The sequence below is a fragment of the Oncorhynchus clarkii genome, chromosome 4 (genome assembly GCF_045791955.1).
Source record: "Oncorhynchus clarkii lewisi isolate Uvic-CL-2024 chromosome 4, UVic_Ocla_1.0, whole genome shotgun sequence".
NCBI classification, from domain to species: Eukaryota; Metazoa; Chordata; class Actinopteri; order Salmoniformes; family Salmonidae; genus Oncorhynchus; species Oncorhynchus clarkii.
The window spans coordinates 4,478,651-4,497,091 of NC_092150.1; the positions used below are offsets into that span (position 1 = coordinate 4,478,651).

The window sequence follows — 18,441 nt, forward strand, 5'->3', positions numbered from 1 at the left end:
CCAGGTGTTAGAATGGCCAAGTCAAAGTCCAGACCTGAATCCAATCGAGAATCTGTGGAAAGAACTGAAAACTGCTGTTCACAAATGCTCTCCATCCAACCTCACTGAGCTCGAGCTGTTTTGCAAGGAGGAATGGGGAAAAAATTCAGTCTCTCGATGTGCAAAACTGATAGAGACATACCCCAAGCGACTTACAGCTGTAATCGCAGCAAAAGGTGGCGCTACAAAGTATTAACTTAAGGGGGCTGAATAATTTTGCACGCCCAATTTTTCCGTTTTTGATTTGTTAAAAAAGTTTGAAATATCCAATAAATGTCGTTCCACTTCATGATTGTGTCCCACTTGTTGTTGATTCTTCACAAAAAAATACAGTTTTATATCTTTATGTTTGAAGCCTGAAATGTGGCAAAAGGTCGCAAAGTTCAAGGGGGCCGAATACTTTCGCAAGGCACTGTATATATATATATAAATAAATAATAATATATGTTAATTGGACTATCTGTTAATCATAATATCTGTTTACTATAATGTATGTTAATTATAATATATGTTAAGCACAATATATGTTTATCATAATTTAGGTTAATTATGAGATATGCTAATCATAATATATGCTAATTATACTATCTGTTCATCATAATTTCTGTCAATCCTAATGATCCTGACTAAATACCATCCATTTTGAGTCTATAGACATTTTGATACGTAGAGAAACATACAGGTCAGAGAGACTCACCTTGCTCCCAGGTTTGACTGTCTTCTTCTTCTTCATAGGGACACTTCCTGTCCTGCTGAACTGGCTTCCTGATTGGCTAGAGAGACGGTAAGAAGATTAAATCATTTCAGTGGTACAATGGAACCAGTGGAATAGTAGCTTACCAGTAGTGTAAATCAGGTGCACCTACGCAATGCATAATATCCAGGCGTGTCCTACCTGGTGGTGCCTCCGCTGACGGTACTCTTCATACTGTCCAGACGGCGGAGTTTGGCCAGCTTCCTGCTCCAGCGCTCCAGCTCATCTATACGAGTCTCCAGGTTGTCAGTCAGTTTACACAGCTCCTTCACTGCACCGACGTTCTCCATGAAGATACGGTCCTAGAGAGGAGAGAGAGAGAGAGAGAGAGAGAGGGGGGGAGCGAAGAGGAGAACGAGGAGGAGAGAAAGGTAGAGGGAGAGAGAGGAGAGATATGAAGAGAGAGAGGGAGAGAGAGTTAGAGAGAGAGAGAGACAGAGAGAGAGAGAGAGAGAGAGAGAGAGAAAGAGAGAGAGAGAGAGAGAGAAAGAGAGAGAGAGAGAGAGAGAGAGAGAGAGATTTAGAGAGAGAGAGAGAGAGAGAGACAGAGAGAGAGAGAGAGAGAGAGAGAGAGAGAGAGAGAGAGAGAGAGACAGACAGACAGAGACAGAGACAGAGAGAGAGAGGGAGAGAGAGACAGAGAGAGCGAGACAGAGAGAGAGAGAGACAGAGAGAGAGAGGGAGAGAGAGGCACAGAAGTTGGCGTTTGTGTGTCCGTTGCCATATTCTGAAATCTTTTCCCGAGTTGTCGGGTTCTTCAGAAATCAGAAAGATTTCCCCAGTTATTCCCTCCCCAGTTATTCTCTCCCCAGTTAATCCCTCCCCAGTTATTCCCTCCCCAGTTATTCCCTCCCCAGTTAATCCCTCCCCAGTTATTCCCTCCCCAGTTATTCCCTCCCCAGTTATTCCCTCCTCAGTTATTCCCTCCTCAGTTATTCCCTCCCCAGTTATTCCCTCCCCAGTTATTCCCTCCCCAGTTATTCCCTCCTCAGTTATTCCCTCCCCAGTTAATCCCTCCCCAGTTAATCCCTCCCCAGTTATTCCCTCCCCAGTTATTCCCTCCCCAGTTATTCCCTCCTGTTTCCAGGAATTCTCCAACTTGGATTTTTAAAATAACTTTGCAACCCTACTAAATACATACAGTTTTCTAGGTTGCTGTGTGCGCGTGCAAAGCGTGTGTCTCACCTTGTTAACCACCAGTAGTTTAGGGATGGTCTCTCCGTTAGAGCAGATCACATCTCCGCCCTCCTTCACAGCTTCAGGCAGGATCTGCTGCACGTCCTGAGCTATCACTCCTGGATAATACAACACCTTACTGTAAGCTCCTATCACACCTAGATAATACAACACCTTACTGTAAACTCCTATCCCTCCTGGATAATACAACACCTTACTGTAAACTCCTATCACTCCTGGATAATACAACACCTTACTGTAAGCTCCTATCACACCTAGATAATACAACACCTTACTGTAAACTCCTATCACTCCTGGATAATACAACACCTTACTGTAAACTTCTATCACTCCTAGATGATACAACACCTTACTGTAAACTCCTATCACACCTAGATAATACAAGATCTTACTGTAAACTCCTATCACTCCTAATACAACACCTTACTGTAAACTCCTATCACTCCTAGAAAATACAGCACCTTACTGTAAACTCCAATCACTCCTAGATAATACAACACCTTCCTGTAAACTCCTATCACTCCTAGATAATACAACACCTTACTGTAAACTCCTATCACACCTAGATAATACAACACCTTACTGTAAACTCCTATCACACCTAAATAATACAACACCTTACTGTAAACTCCTTTCACTCCTGGATAATACAACACCTTCCTGTAATCTCCTATCACACCTAGATAATACAACACCTTACTGTAAACTCCTATCACACCTAGATAATACAACACCTTACTGTAATCTCCTTTCACTCCTGGATAATACAACACCTTCCTGTAAGCTCCTATCACTCCTGGATAATACAACACCTTACTGTAAACTCCTATCCCTCCTGGATAATACAACACCTTCCTGTAAACTCCTATCACTCCTAGATAATACAACACCTTACTGTAAACTCCTATCACACCTAGATAATACAACACCTTACTGTAATCTCCTTTCACTCCTGGATAATACAACACCTTCCTGTAAGCTCCTATCACTCCTGGATAATACAACACCTTACTGTAAACTCCTATCCCTCCTGGATAATACAACACCTTCCTGTAAACTCCTATCACTCCTAGATAATACAACACCTTACTGTAAACTCCTATCACACCTAGATAATACAACACCTTACTGTAATCTCCTTTCACTCCTGGATAATACAACACCTTACTGTAAACTCCTTTCACTCCTGGATAATACAACACCTTACTGTAAACTCCTATCACACCTAGATAATACAACACCTTACTGTAAACTCCTATCACACCTAGATAATACAACACCTTCCTGTAATCTCCTATCACTCCTAGATAATGCAATGTACGGGAGGATAGGAAGTACAAAAACAACTCACCGATATAAATGTTATTAAGATGGTTTCAATACTTTTCTAGTGCCACTGATTTCTGTTAATTCATTGTCTATAATGTCTAACCCAAAACGACAGTATAAGTTACCAGTCTCTGGGCTGGAGTCGATGCCCATGCTGGAAGCAAACTCAGGCTTGTACTGATAATGAACCAGCCTTATCTGACTGATCCGCTTCAGGTTGCCTGTAGTGTCCACCTATATATATATATATATATATATATACACACACACACACACACACACACACACACACACACACACACACACACACACACACACACACACACACACACACACATAGATTTGGATATGACTATGCAGCTAGATTACAGACAGGAACATACATCTAATGGATGATGAAGGTTTCAGGACAATGAACAGAGAAAACACAATATAAAATGTTGTGAATTATTGTAACACAAATATGATTTGAATTTTTTTTTTTAATTGTCAGGGAATTTTTTAATTAAGATTTTGATAAGCATTTTTGCATCACTACACTAACATGTAGACAGACAGTCAGAGAACACACCACACACAAAGAGCTTATCTTATCTTATATATCTATAGTCCCCCCCCCCCCCCTCACCTCGTGGACGTTCTCTTTAGCCCGTATATCGGAAGGGTGCACCAGTGACCCCATGACCTTCAGGTTGCCGTGGATGACCATGGCCTCGTCTGGCCGGTCGGTGTTGATACCGACCCGGCCGTGGTGGTACACTGAGTCAGGTAGCTGACCGCGCTGCCACAACACCTCACTGTCACTCTCAAACTGACCCGGGTTAGACGCCTGGAAACCCAGAGAGGGAAAGGGACAGACAACACAGAGATATTTAGAGTTGACGGGAGCTGTAAAAAAATATATCCTTTGATTCACATTCGTAAAGAGGTATTTCATTCCTCTTTTGTTTGCAGTGCTATTAATATTTAATTAATATCCCTATACACTGAGTAGCTTCCGACATTTATTTGTTGTTGCTGATCTGCATGGAATGTTTAACTTCTTTGGGACTGGGGGGCAGTATTGAGTAGCTTGGATAAAAAGGTGCCCAGAGTAAACTGCCTGCTACTCAGCCATAAAAACTAGAATATGCATATATTATATATTAGTAGATTTGGATAGAAAACACTCTGAAGTTTCTAAAACTGTTTGAATGACGTCTGAGTATAACAGAACTCATATGGCAGGGAAAAACCTGAGAAAAAATCCAACCAGGAAGTGGGAAATCTGAGGTTTGTAGTTTTTCAACTCATTGCCTATCGAATATACAGTGTCTATGGGGTCAAATTGCACTTCCTAAGGCTTCCACTAGATGTCAACAGTCTTTAGAACCTTGTTTGATGCTTCTACTGTGAAGGAGGGGGGAATGGGAGCTGAATGAGTCAAAGGTCTGCCAGAGTGGCATGAGCTGATCACGCACGCTCACGTGAGAGCGACCTGCGTTCCACTGAGAGTTAGCTCTGTTCCATTGCATTTCTACAGACAAAGGAATTCTCCGGTTGAAACATTATTGAAGATTTATAATAAAAACATCCTAAAGATTGATTCTATACTTCATTTGACATGTTTCTACGAACTGTAATATGCCTTTTCATCTGAACTTTCACCTGGACTTGCCCGCGCCTCGTGAGTTTGGATTGTGTACTAAACGCGCGAACAAAAAGGAGGTATTTGGACATAATTAATGGACATTATCAAACAAAACAAACATTTATTGTGGAACTGGGATTCCTGGGAGTGCATTCTGATGAAGATCAACAAAGTTAAGTGAATATTTATAATGCTATTTCTGAAATCTGTTGACTCCACAACATGGCGGATATCTGTATGGCTTGATTTGTGTCTGAGCGCTGTACTCAGATTATTGCATGGTTTGCTTTTTTCTACGCTACCGTCCCACATATCCCAGAGAAGTTAACAGCCTCAAAAAACATGTAGATATTTACAGAAGAAGGAATCTAAACCGTAACACATGAAGTCAGATAGATATTAAGGGTTTGGCTCAATTTCATATACATTTAGGAAGTAAGTAAATTCAAATTTTTGAATTGAAAATTTCAGTTTATTTCCTGTGAGGTAAATATTGAGATAGATCAGAGGAGGACAGATCAGAGGACGGATCAGACAGACACGGCCAGACTGACAGAGGTTATTGAGATAGATCAGAGGAGGACGGTCAGATAGACACGGCCAGACTGACAGAGGTTATTGAGATCAGAGGAGGATGGTCAGACAGATACGGCCAGACTGACAGAGGTTATTGAGATAGATCAGAGGAGGACGGTCAGATAGACACGGCCAGACTGACAGAGGTTATTGAGATAGATCAGAAGAGGACGGATCAGATAGACACGGCCAGACTGACAGAGGTTATTCAGATAGATCAGAAGAGGACAGATCAGATAGACACGGCCAGACTGACAGAGGTTATTGAGATAGATCAGAGGAGGATGGTCAGATAGACACGGCCAGACTGACAGAGGTTATTCAGATAGATCAGAAGAGGACGGTCAGACAGACACGGCCAGACTGACAGAGGTTACCCTGACGATGATCCTCTCGGACACCTGCGCGGCCACCGTGAAGCTCTGACTGTGGGCCTGGGCCTGCAACGCTACCACCAGCATGAAGTACCTACAGAATGGAGGTAAACAGGGTTAATCACCTACAGTATGGAGGTAAACAGGTTAATCACCTACAGTATGGGGATAAACAGGGTTAATCACCTACAGTATGGAGGTAAACAGGGTTAATCACCTACAGTATGGAGGTAAACAGGGTTAATCACCTACAGTATGGAGGTAAACAGGTTAATCACCTACAGTATGGAGGTAAACAGGGTTAATCACCTACAGGGTTAATCACCTAGAGTATGGAGGTAAACAGGGTTAATCACCTACAGTATGGAGGTAAACAGGTTAATCACCTACAGTATGGAGGTAAACAGGTTAATCACCTACAGTATGGAGGTAAACAGGGTTAATCACCTACAGTATGGAGGTAAACAGGGTTAATCACCTACAGTATGGAGGTAAACAGGTTAATCACCTACAGTATGGAGGTAAACAGAGTTAATCACCTACAGTATGGAGGTAAACAGGTTAATCACCTACAGTATGGAGGTAAACAGGGTTAATCACCTACAGGGTTAATCACCTACAGTATGGAGGTAAAAAGGTTAATCACCTACAGTATGGAGGTAAACAGAGTTAAACACCTACAGTATGGAGGTAAACAGGTTAATCACCTACAGTATGGAGGTAAACAGAGTTAATCACCTACAGTATGGCGGTAAACAGGTTAATCACCTACAGTATGGTGGTAAACAGAGTTAATCACCTACAATATGGAGGTAAACAGGTTAATCACCTACAGGGTTAATCACCTACAGTATGGAGGTAAACAGGGTTAATCACCTACAGTATGGAGGTAAACAGGGTTAATCACCTACAGTATGGAGGTAAACAGAGTTAATCACCTACAGTATGGAGGTAAACAGAGTTAATCACCTACATTATGGAGGTAAACAGGTTAATCACCTACAGTATGGAGGTAAACAGGTTAGTCACCTACAGGGTTAATCACCTACAGTATGGAGGTAAACAGAGTTAATCACCTACAGTATGGGGATAAACAGGGTTAATCACCTACAGTATGGAGGTAAACAGGGTTAATCACCTACAGTATGGAGGTAAACAGGTTAATCACCTACAGTAAACAGGGAGGTAAACAGGTTAATCACCTACAGTATGGAGGTAAACAGGGAGGTAAACAGGTTAATCACCTACAGTATGGAGGTAAACAGGTTAGTCACCTACAGGGTTAATCACCTACAGTATGGAGGTAAACAGAGTTAATCACCTACAGTATGGGGATAAACAGGGTTAATCACATACAGTATGGAGGTAAACAGGGTTAATCACCTACAGTATGGAGGTAAACAGGGTTAATCACCTATTTGTTTCAATGTATTTCCATTAAATGTTTTTGACGATGTTCACCTTTTAAAGGGTCAATCTTGTATTCAAATGGTATGTTTCAATAACAGATTGCCCCTTTAACTGTGACTATAATGATGATTTGCCTGCATACATCTGGTCTGCTATATACTGTATTGCTAGTTTTGTCCATCTGGTCAGGGTTGTGTGTGTGTGTGTGTGTGTGTGTGTGTGTGTGTGTGTGTGTGTGTGTGTGTGTGTGTGTGTGTGTGTGTGTGTGTGTGTGTGTGTGTGTTAGTACAGTACCTCTGGTCAGGGTTGGGTTTGCCTTTCTTCCTCATGTTATTGGCTGTGGTCTCGCTGAAGTGTAGGCGTCCCACTGTTACCTTGGTAACCTGCTCCGGGGGCAGTGTGACCCTGCAAACACAAAAACACACATGTATTATCAGTAACATGTCACATTTCTTTCTGTTTTTACACTGTGACGCAGCAGTAAAGACTGTAATGTAAATTGTAAAGTAAAGCCTACAGTTCTTTCCTGCCCCCCAAAAGGTACCCAGAAGACCCAGACTCAAGGGTCTCTACTCACAGTACTGGTATGAAGGGTCTCTACTCACAGTTCTGGTATGAAGGGTCTCTACTCACAGTACTGGTATGAAGGGTCTCTACTCACAGTACTGGTATGAAGGGTCTCTACTCACAGTACTGGTATGAAGGGTCTCTACTCACAGTACTGGTATGAAGGGTCTCTACTCACAGTTCTGGTATGAAGGGTCTCTACTCACAGTACTGGTATGAAGGGTCTCTACTCACAGTACTGGTATGAAGGGTCTCTACTCACAGTTCTGGTATGAAGGGTCTCTACTCACAGTACTGGTATGAAGGGTCTCTACTCACAGTACTGGTATGAAGGGTCTCTACTCACAGTACTGGTATGAAGGGTCTCTACTCACAGTTCTGGTATGAAGGGTCTCTACTCACAGTCCTGGTATGAAGGGTCTCTACTCACAGTACTGGTATGAAGGGTCTCTACTCACAGTACTGGTATGAAGGGTCTCTACTCACAGTACTGGTTTGAAGGGTCTCTACTCACAGTACTGGTTTGAAGGGTCTCTACTCACAGTACTGGTATGAAGGGTCTCTACTCACAGTACTGGTATGAAGGGTCTCTACTCACAGTACTGGTTTGAAGGGTCTCTACTCACAGTACTGGTTTGAAGGGTCTCTTGCTGCGGTCTGACTGGGACTGCTCCACGTTAATGGACTGGTTCATTGCTTCCAGCTGGAAAACAGACAGGAGACAGGAAGGAGACAGACAGGAGGCAGGAAGGAGACAGACGGGAGACAGGAAGGAGACAGACAGGAGAAGTGAAGGACACAGACAGGAGACAGGAAGGAGACGGACAGGAGACAGACAGGAGGCAGGACGGAGACAGGAAGGAGACGGACAGGAGACAGACAGGAGGCAGGACGGAGACAGGAAGGAGACAGGAAGAAGTCGGACAGGAGACAGACAAGAGGCAGGAAGGAAGGAGACAGGTAGGAGACAGACAGGAGAAGGGAAGGAGACAGACAGGAGACAGACAGGAGACAGAAAGGAGACAGACAGTAGACAGGAAGGAGACAGACGGGAGACAGACGGGAGACAGGAAAGAGACAGACAGGAGATAGGATTATGAGCCGGACAGGAACAGGTGATGAAAGACCCTGTTCAACTGATTATCTAACTAAGTATCTTCCATTTTACATGTTAGTCATTTAGCAGACTCTTTATCCAGAGAGACTTACAGTTAGTGGATTCATCTTAAGATAGCTAGGTGAGACAACAACATTACCACCACAGTTTGGGTCAATTCCATTTTGAAATTCTTGTATTGACTGAATTGAAATGTTATTGACCCCAACCCGGACCGCCCCTCTCCCCAGCTCCCTCACCTTAACCCCGTTGAGTTTGAGATAAAAGCAGTCTATGGGCTGCAGGCCCTCGCTGGTCTTGATGTACTTGGGATCTCCCAGCATGCCGCAGTACACAGTGACCTGGAAGTGGTTCTTTTTCTGACACACGAAGGCGTCGTCTGCGAGGGAGAAGTTGAAGCCCTTGTCAGCGTCTACGCGGTAGGTGGGCATCGGGCTGGCGAGAGAAAGAGGTGGATGGAGAGGGAGTCAAAGTAACGTTTTTCAGTAGTTTCCTATAGGTCACATACACTGAGTGTACAAAACAATAGGAACACCTTTCAATGACATAGACCAGTGTTTCCCTACCCTGGTCCTCCAGTACCCCCCAAAAGCCCAACCCTGGTCCTCCAGTCCTCCAGTACCCCCCAACAGCCCAACCCTGGTCCTCCAGTCCTCCAGTACCCCCCAACAGCCCAACCCTGGTCCTCCAGTACCCCCCAACAGCCCAACCCTGGTCCTCCAGTCCTCCAGTACCCCCCAACAGCCCAACCCTGGTCCTCCAGTCCTCCAGTACCCCCCAACAGACCAACCCTGGTCCTCCAGTCCTCCAGTACCCCCAACAGCCCAACCCTGGTCCTCCAGTCCTCCAGTACCCCCCAACAGCCCAACCCTGGTCCTCCAGTCCTCCAGTACCCCCCAACAGCCCAACCCTGGTCCTCCAGTCCTCCAGTACCCCCCAACAGACCAACCCTGGTCCTCCAGTCCTCCAGTACCCCCCCATCAGCCCAACCCTGGTCCTCCAGTACCCCCCAACAGCCCAACCCTCGTCCTCCAGTCCTCCAGTACCCCCAACAGCCCAACCCTGGTCCTCCAGTACCCCCAACAGACCAGCCCTGGTCCTCCAGTACCCCCCAACAGACCAGCCCTGGTCCTCCAGTACCCCCCAACAGCCCAACCCTGGTCCTCCAGTACCCCCAACAGCCCTACCCTGGTCCTCCAGTACCCCCCAACAGCCCAACCCTGGTCCTCCAGTACCCCCCATCAGCCCAACCCTGGTCCTCCAGTACCCCCCAACAGACCAACCCTGGTCCTCCCGATTGGGTCCTACCGCAAGGTGTCACACTCTCCATACACTGCCTCTGGATCCCCAACAACCATAAATTGGCTTAAATTCCAGTGTCCCCGTTGAACACAAAATGAATGTAATTCCACTCGTAAACACTAGGTGGAGACTGTTGCCACTGTCATGTGGAAGACCCTCCACAGACCCCACCGTGGTTTATGAGGACAAAGCGTATTCCTAATCCTAATACTGTAACATATATTTCATCCAGATAATGATGTCGTAAATGTGAGTGTGTCAGCTACGATAAGCCACCTGTTGATGACGATAACAAAATGGTACGCACTACGCACCCATTATCCCTCAACTTCAGACTTCCCAGTTCGCCATAGCAAAGTACACAAGTAGGTGATTGCACATTTATCCTCCAACCCCCCACCCCTCCACTCCCCTCCTCTAACCCTCATTCTCCACCCCTCTCCCCTTGTTCTCCACCCCCCTCCCTCTCCTCCCCTCTCCTCCACCCGTCCCCTCATTCTCTCCTCTCCTCTCCTCTCCTCTCTTCTCCTCTCCTCCACCCCCCTCCCTCCCTCTCCTCTCCTTTCCTTTCCTCTCCTCTCCTCTCCTCTCCTCTCCTCTCCTCTCCTCCACCCCCTCCCTCCCCTCTCCTCCCCTCTCCTCTCTTCCAACCCCTTCCTCCCCTCTCCTCCACCCTGTCCCTTTATTCTCTCCTCCCCTCATACTCTTGACCGAAACCCTGCTCTTACTCACTCCCCCGCATCGCTCACCTCCAAGGAATTTGTAGAACCCTACATTCGTTTTTTTTGTTCCTTCTCTTTTCTCTCTAGATCATTCTAGCCCTCCCTCCCGGACCCCGAGTACCCATCTCTCTTCTCTCTCTTTCTCTCTCTTTATCTCTCTCTCTTTATCTCTCTCTCTCTATCTCTCTCTCTCTCTCTCTCTCTCTCTCTCTCTCTCTCTCGCTGTCTCTCTCTCTCTCTCTCTCTCTCTCTCTCGCTCTCTCTCTCTCTCTCTCTCTCTCTCTCTCTCTCTCGCTCTCTCTTTATCACTCTCTTTAATTTTCTCTATAGCAGAAACAACACTATCCTCTATATCCCCTATAGCAGAAACAACACTATCCTCTATAGCAGAAATAACACTATCCTCTATAACAGGAACAACACTATCCTCTATAGCAGAAACAACACTATCCTCTATAGCAGAAACAACACCATCCTCTATAACAGGAACAACACTATACTTTATAACAGAAACAATACTATCCTCTATATCCTCTATAGCAGAAACAACACTATCCTCTATAGCAGAAACAACACTATACTCTATAACAGAAACAATACCATCCTCAATAACAGAAACAACACTATACTCTATAGCAGAAACAACACTATACTCTATAGCAGAAACAACACTATACTCTATAGCAGAAACAACACTATCCTCTATAGCAGAAACAACACTATACTCTATAGCAGAAACAACACTATACTCTATATCCTCTATAAGAGAAACAATACTATCCTCTATAGCAGAAACAACACTATCCTCTATAACAGAAACAACACTATCCTCTATAGCAGAAACAACACTATCCTCTATAGCAGAAACAATACTATCCTCTATGTCCTCTATAACAGAAACAACACTATCCTCTATAGCAGAAACAACACTATCCTCTATTGCAGAAACAATACTATCCTCTATGTCCTCTATAAGAGAAACAATACTATCCTCTATAACAGAAACAACACTATCCTCTATAACAGAAACAACACTATCCTCTATGTCCTCTATAACAGAAACAACACTATCCTCTATAACAGAAACAACACTATCCTCTATAACAGAAACAATACTATCCTCTATAGCAGAAACAACACTATCCTCTATAGCAGAAACAACACTATCCTCTATAGCAGAAACAATACTATCCTCTATGTCCTCTATAACAGAAACAATACTATCCTCTAAGCAGAAACAACACTATCCTCTATAACATAAACAATACTATCCTCTATAGCAGAAACAACACTATCCTCTATAGCAGAAACAACACTATCCTCTATAGCAGAAACAATACTATCCTCTATGTCCTCTATAACAGAAACAATACTATCCTCTATAGCACAAACAACACTATCCTCTATAGCAGAAACAATACTATCCTCTATGTCCTCTATAACAGAAACAACACTATCCTCTATAGCAGAAACAACACTATCCTCTATAACAGAAACAATACTATCCTCTATAGCAGAAACAACACTATCCTCTATAACAGAAACAATACTATCCTCTATAAGAGAAACAATACTATCCTCTATAACACAAGTTCTATGTCCTCTATAACAGAAACAATACTATCCTCTATAACAGAAACAATACTATCCTCTATGTCCTCTATAACAGGAACAACACTATCCTCTATAGCAGAAACAACACTATCCTCTATAACAGAAACAACACTATCCTCTATAGCAGAAACAACACTATACTTTATAACAGAAACAATACTATCCTCTATGTCCTCTATAACAGAAACAACACCATCCTCTATAACAGAAACAACACTATCCTCTATAGCAGAAACAACACTATCCTCTATAGCAGAAACAACACTTTCCTCTATAGCAGAAACAACACTATCCTCTATAACAGAAACAATACTATCCTCTATGTCCTCTATAACAGAAACAATACTATCCTCTATAGCAGAAACAACACTATCCTCTATAGCAGAAACAATACTATCCTCTATGTCCTCTATAACAGAAACAACACTATCCTCTATAGCAGAAACAACACTATCCTCTATAACAGAAACAATACTATCCTCTATAGCAGAAACAACACTATCCTCTATAACAGAAACAATACTATCCTCTATAAGAGAAACAATACTATCCTCTATAACACAAGTTCTATGTCCTCTATAACAGAAACAACACTATCCTCTATAACAGAAACAATACTATCCTCTATGTCCTCTATAACAGGAACAACACTATCCTCTATAGCAGAAACAACACTATCCTCTATAACAGAAACAACACTATCCTCTATAGCAGAAACAACACTATACTTTATAACAGAAACAATACTATCCTCTATGTCCTCTATAACAGAAACAACACCATCCTCTATAACAGAAACAACACTATCCTCTATAGTAGAAACAACACTATCCTCTATAGCAGAAACAACACTATCCTCTATAGCAGAAACAACACTATCCTCTATAACAGAAACAATACTATCCTCTATGTCCTCTATAAGAGAAACAATACTATCCTCTATGTCCTCTATAACAGAAACAATACTATCCTCTATAGCAGAAACAACACTATCCTCTATGTCCTCTATAGCAGAAACAACACTATCCTCTATAACAGAAACAATACTATCCCCTATGTCCTCTATAACAGAAACAACACCATCCTCTATAGCAGAAACAATACTATCCTCTATAGCAGAAACAATACTATCCTCTATAGCAGAAACAATACTATCCTCTATAAGAGAAACAACACTATCCTCTATAGCAGAAACAACACCATCCTCTATAACAGAAGTTCTATGTCCTCTATAACAGAAACAATACTATCCTCTATAGCAGAAACAATACTATCCTCTATGTCCTCTATAACAGGAACAACACTATCCTCTATAACAGAAACAACACTATACTCTATAGCAGAAACAACACCATCCTCTATAACAGAAACAACACTATCCTCTATAACAGAAGTTCTATGTCCTCTATAACAGAAACAACACTCTCCTCTATAACAGAAACAACACTCTCCTCTATAACAGTCCTTTCAGGTGATAGAGGGTGACAGAGAAACACTCACAGTTCTTTGCAGTTGACGTCGTACAACGGAGTCCACTTGTTCTGCTGGTGCGGCTGCCACTTTATACACTGGTAGTTGGGGTCCAGGTAGGAGTTATCAGCATCCGCCATCAAACCTGGGCCAGAAACAATGTCTACTGCGTAAGGGGGAAACACAAGATTACATTTTAATCTACACATTTTTGATGCCTTTTTTTTTTGTACATTTTCTCAGGTTGGATCCTCCAGCTAGTAGTTCTGGAAAACCTGATGATTTTGGTAAATGGTAATGGGTATGACCAGATATAAGAATGAGGTAATGGAGAAATAGAGAGAAGGACAGAAAGAAAAAAAGAAAGAAAGAGAGACAGAGAGAGGGAGAGAGAGAGAGAGAGAGAGAGAGAGAGAGAGAGACAGACAGACAGACAGACAGACAGACAGACAGACAGACAGACAGACAGAGAGGGTGAGGGAGAGAGAGAGAGAGAGAGAGAGAGAGAGAGACAGACAGACAGACAGACAGACAGACAGACAGACAGACAGACAGAGAGGGTGAGGGAGAGAGAGAGAGAGAGAGAGAGAGAGAGAGAGAGAGAGAGACAGACAGACAGACAGACAGACAGACAGACAGACAGACAGACAGACAGAGAGAGAGAGAGAGAGAGAGAGAGAGAGAGACAGACAGACAGACAGACAGACAGACAGACAGACAGACAGACAGACAGACAGACAGACAGACAGACAGACAGACAGACAGACAGACAGACAGACAGACAGACAGAGAGGGTGAGGGAGAGAGAGAGAGAGAGAGAGAGAGAGAGAGAGAGAGAGACAGACAGACAGACAGACAGAGAGGGGAGAGGGTGAGGGAGAGAGAGAGTGAGAGAGAGAGAGACAGAGAGAGAGAGAGAGAGAGAGAGAGAGAGAGAGAGAGAGAGAGACAGACAAAGATATGCCTGCCTACCTGGCTCTTGTTTGATGATACCTGTGAGGATCTGAGAGTTGAGGCTGTTCGGAGAGTCAGAGGGTTTTCTCTTCTTTGTCTGGTGGACTGGTATCCCACTGTAAACACACACACACACACACACACACACACACACACACACACACACACACACACACACACACACACACACACACACACACACACACACACATACACACACACACACACACACACACACACACACACACACACAAATGTGTGTCCTCAAATGTAGTGAAATTAAGCATTTCCATTCAGAGATTGATCGATCCGCTATAACATATTATATGATTTGTTATCTGTTTTCCTCTCCTTCTCTAACCTCTCCTCCTCCCTTCCTCCCTCCCTCTGCCCTCCCTCCCTCCCTTCCTCTCTCCCTCTGCCCTCCTCCCTCCCTCTACACCCCCTTCTCCCTCCCTCCTTCACTCCTGGCCCTGCTGTGTGCTGCAGTTCCTGGTGACACCCCTTATCAAACATCTTTCTCACCTCCCTCTTCTCTCTCTCTTACCATCCTTCCATCCCTCTCTCATCCATCTCTCCCTCCCTCTCTCCTACACCCATTTCTCACAGCTGGCCCTGCTGTGAGTGCTGCAGTAGTAAGTGATTGGATGATTGATTGATTGGTTGATCGATCACTCACTCCTGCTGTTGAAGGAGTTGATGCATCAGCTGAGTCTGTTGCAGGTCTTGTCCACTCCCACTGGAGGCGGGTCCAACAGGGTACTGTGAGATCATTGGCTCGGCCTTCAGGTACATGTCCCGGTGCATGTTGGGATAGCCGTGGCCATGTGGGGGTAGAGGTGGCGGGGTCATGTGACACATGTTCTCTGGTGTCATGGTCCTCAGCATAGTGTCTGGAAGACAGGGAGGAAGACAGGGAGGAAGACAGGAAGGAAGACAGGGAAGAAGACAGGAAGGAAGACAGGAAGACAGGGAAGAAGACAGGGAGGAAGACAGGAAGACAGGGAGGATGACAGGAAGACAGGGAGGAAGAAAGGAAGACAGGGAGGAAGACAGGGAGGAAGACAGGAAGACAGGGAGGAAGACAGGAAGACAGGAAGACAGGAAGACAGGGAGGAAGATAGGGATGAAGACAGGAAGACAGGGAGGAAGACAGGGAGGAAGACAGGGAGGAAGACAGGAAGGAAGGAAGACAGGGAGGAAGACAGGAAGACAGGGAGGAAGACAGGGATGAAGACAGGGAGGAAGACAGGGATGAAGACAGGGATGAAGACAGGAAGACAGGGATGAACACAGGGATGAAGACAGGAAGACAGGGATGAAGACAGGAAGACAGGGAGGAAGACAGGGATGAAGACAGGAAGACAGGGAGGATGGAAGACAGGAAGGAAGACAGGAAGACAGGGAGGAAGACAGGGATGAAGACAGGGAGGAAGGAAGACAGGAAGGAAGACAGGAAGACAGGGATGAAGACAGGGATGAAGACAGGGAGGAAGACAGGGATGAAGGCAGGGAGGAAGACAGGAAGACGGGGATGAAGACAGGAAGACAGGGATGAAGACAGGAAGACAGGGAGGAAGACAGCAAGGAAGACAGGGATGAAGACAGGAAGACAGGGAAGAAGACAGGGAGGAAGGCAGGGAGGAAGACAGGACGACAGGGATGAAGACAGGAAGACAGGGATGAAGGCAGGGAGGAAGGCAGGAAGGAAGACAGGGAGGAAGACAGGAAGACAGGGATGAAGGCAAAGGAGGAAGGCAGGAAGACAGGAAGACAGGGAGGAAGACAGGAAGACAGGGATGAAGACAGGAAGACAGGAAGACAGAAAGACAGGGAGGAAGACAGGAAGACAGGAAGACAGGCAGGAAGACAGGAAGACAGGGAGGAAGACAGGAAGACAGGACGACAGGGAGGAAGACAGGAAGACAGGGAGGCAGACAGGAAGACAGGGAGGAAGACAGGAAGACAGGAAGACAGGGCGGAAGACAGGAAGGAACATGTTTAGGCGTTTAATCTTTAGTTTTAAATGTTTCAAGGTCTGTTCTGACAATAGCTAGCTGGTCAACCTTCAAATCTGGTCAACCTTTAAATCTGGTCAACCTTCAAATCTGGTCAACCTTCCCATCTGGTCAACCTTCAAATCTGGTCAACCTTCCCATCTGGTCAACCTTCAAATCTGGTCAACCTTTAAATATGGTCAACCTTCCCATCTGGTCAACCTTCAAATCTGGTCAACCTTCCCATCTGCTCAACCTTCAAATCTGGTCAACCTTCCCATCTGGTCAACCTTCAAATCTGGTCAACCTTTAAATATGGTCAACCTTTAAATATGGTCAACCTTCAAATCTGGTCAACCTTCAAATCTGGTCAACCTTCAAATCTGGTCAACCTTTAAATATGGTCAACCTTTAAATATGGTCAACCTTCAAATCTGGTCAATCTTTAAATCTGGTCAACCTTTACATCTGGTCAACCTTCCCATCTGGTCAACCTTCCCATCTGGTCAACCTTCAAATCTGGTCAACCTTCCAATCTGGTCAACCTTCCCATCTGGTCAATCTTCAAATCTGGTCAACCTTTACATCTGGTCAACCTTCCCATCTGGTCAACCTTCCCATCTGGTCAACATTCCCATCTGGTCAAACTTCAAATCTGGCCAACATTCCCATCTGGTCAAACTTCAAATCTGGTCAACCTTCAAATCTGGTCAACCTTCCCACCTGGTCAACCTTCCCACCTGGTCAACCTTCCCACCTGGTCAACCTTCCCATCTGGTCAACCTTCCCGCCTGGTCAACCTTCCCATCACTAAGATCTATATCCAATATTGTCATATTATATTTAATTCCTCATCTAGTGTGTAATCAGTCCAGGTTCCCTCCACCTTAGGCTAATGGTACTTTCCATTGTTCCTTCCTGGAGCTCAGCCAATCAGATAAGACCTTCCCGCACCTTCTCACTGATGGGAAAGACCAACACAGGTGGACGTGAGCACATTGTGTTGACGTATGCAGGCTACATTGTGAGTTTGTATAGCCTACTACAACGTGTATTGGAATTCAGAAATAAACCTAGAATTTCAGTGAGAAATGTATTGAAATATATTAAATGAAATCCAGCTATTATGACAACATTTCACAGTTCCATCAGGTATTTAAGAAAGCAGATTTTAGAATCTAGATTCCACATCAAAACACGATTTTCCACAGAGCGAAAAAAAACAACAACATTTAATTTATTTAAGTTCTATGATCAAATTTCGTCTCCAGATAAATTGGATAAAGTTTAAAACAATAAATGACACAGGAGCTTTTCTCTGTTAAGAATGTATTGATTTACACCAACTTATTAACTACATTTTGTCCAACTCTTGTTCTTCCATTTAAA

The 18,441-nt window shown here is 44.2% G+C and overlaps 1 protein-coding gene across 6 annotated transcripts in view; it reads right to left on the reverse strand.

Annotated features, from left to right (window-relative positions):
• Positions 1-18,441, reverse strand: part of LOC139406301 (myelin regulatory factor-like) — a 105,896-nt gene that overhangs the window by 14,612 nt on the left and 72,843 nt on the right. The window contains exons 5-16 of one of the 6 annotated variants that reach the window (XM_071148773.1): positions 15,735-15,948; positions 15,074-15,171; positions 14,132-14,246; positions 9,233-9,428; positions 8,503-8,579; positions 7,604-7,714; positions 5,903-5,993; positions 3,948-4,148; positions 3,445-3,553; positions 1,979-2,088; positions 935-1,095; positions 737-812 (exon numbers count right to left, since the gene is read on the reverse strand). In XM_071148773.1, the coding sequence (XP_071004874.1) occupies positions 737-812; positions 935-1,095; positions 1,979-2,088; positions 3,445-3,553; positions 3,948-4,148; positions 5,903-5,993; positions 7,604-7,714; positions 8,503-8,579; positions 9,233-9,428; positions 14,132-14,246; positions 15,074-15,171; positions 15,735-15,948 (1,559 nt within the window). Of the gene's footprint in view, positions 1-736; positions 813-934; positions 1,096-1,978; positions 2,089-3,444; positions 3,554-3,947; positions 4,149-5,893; positions 5,994-7,603; positions 7,715-8,502; positions 8,580-9,232; positions 9,429-14,131; positions 14,268-15,073; positions 15,172-15,734; positions 15,949-18,441 lie in introns of those variants that run through there. The other 5 variants (XM_071148772.1, XM_071148770.1, XM_071148771.1 and 2 more) reach the window with 5 other exon arrangements.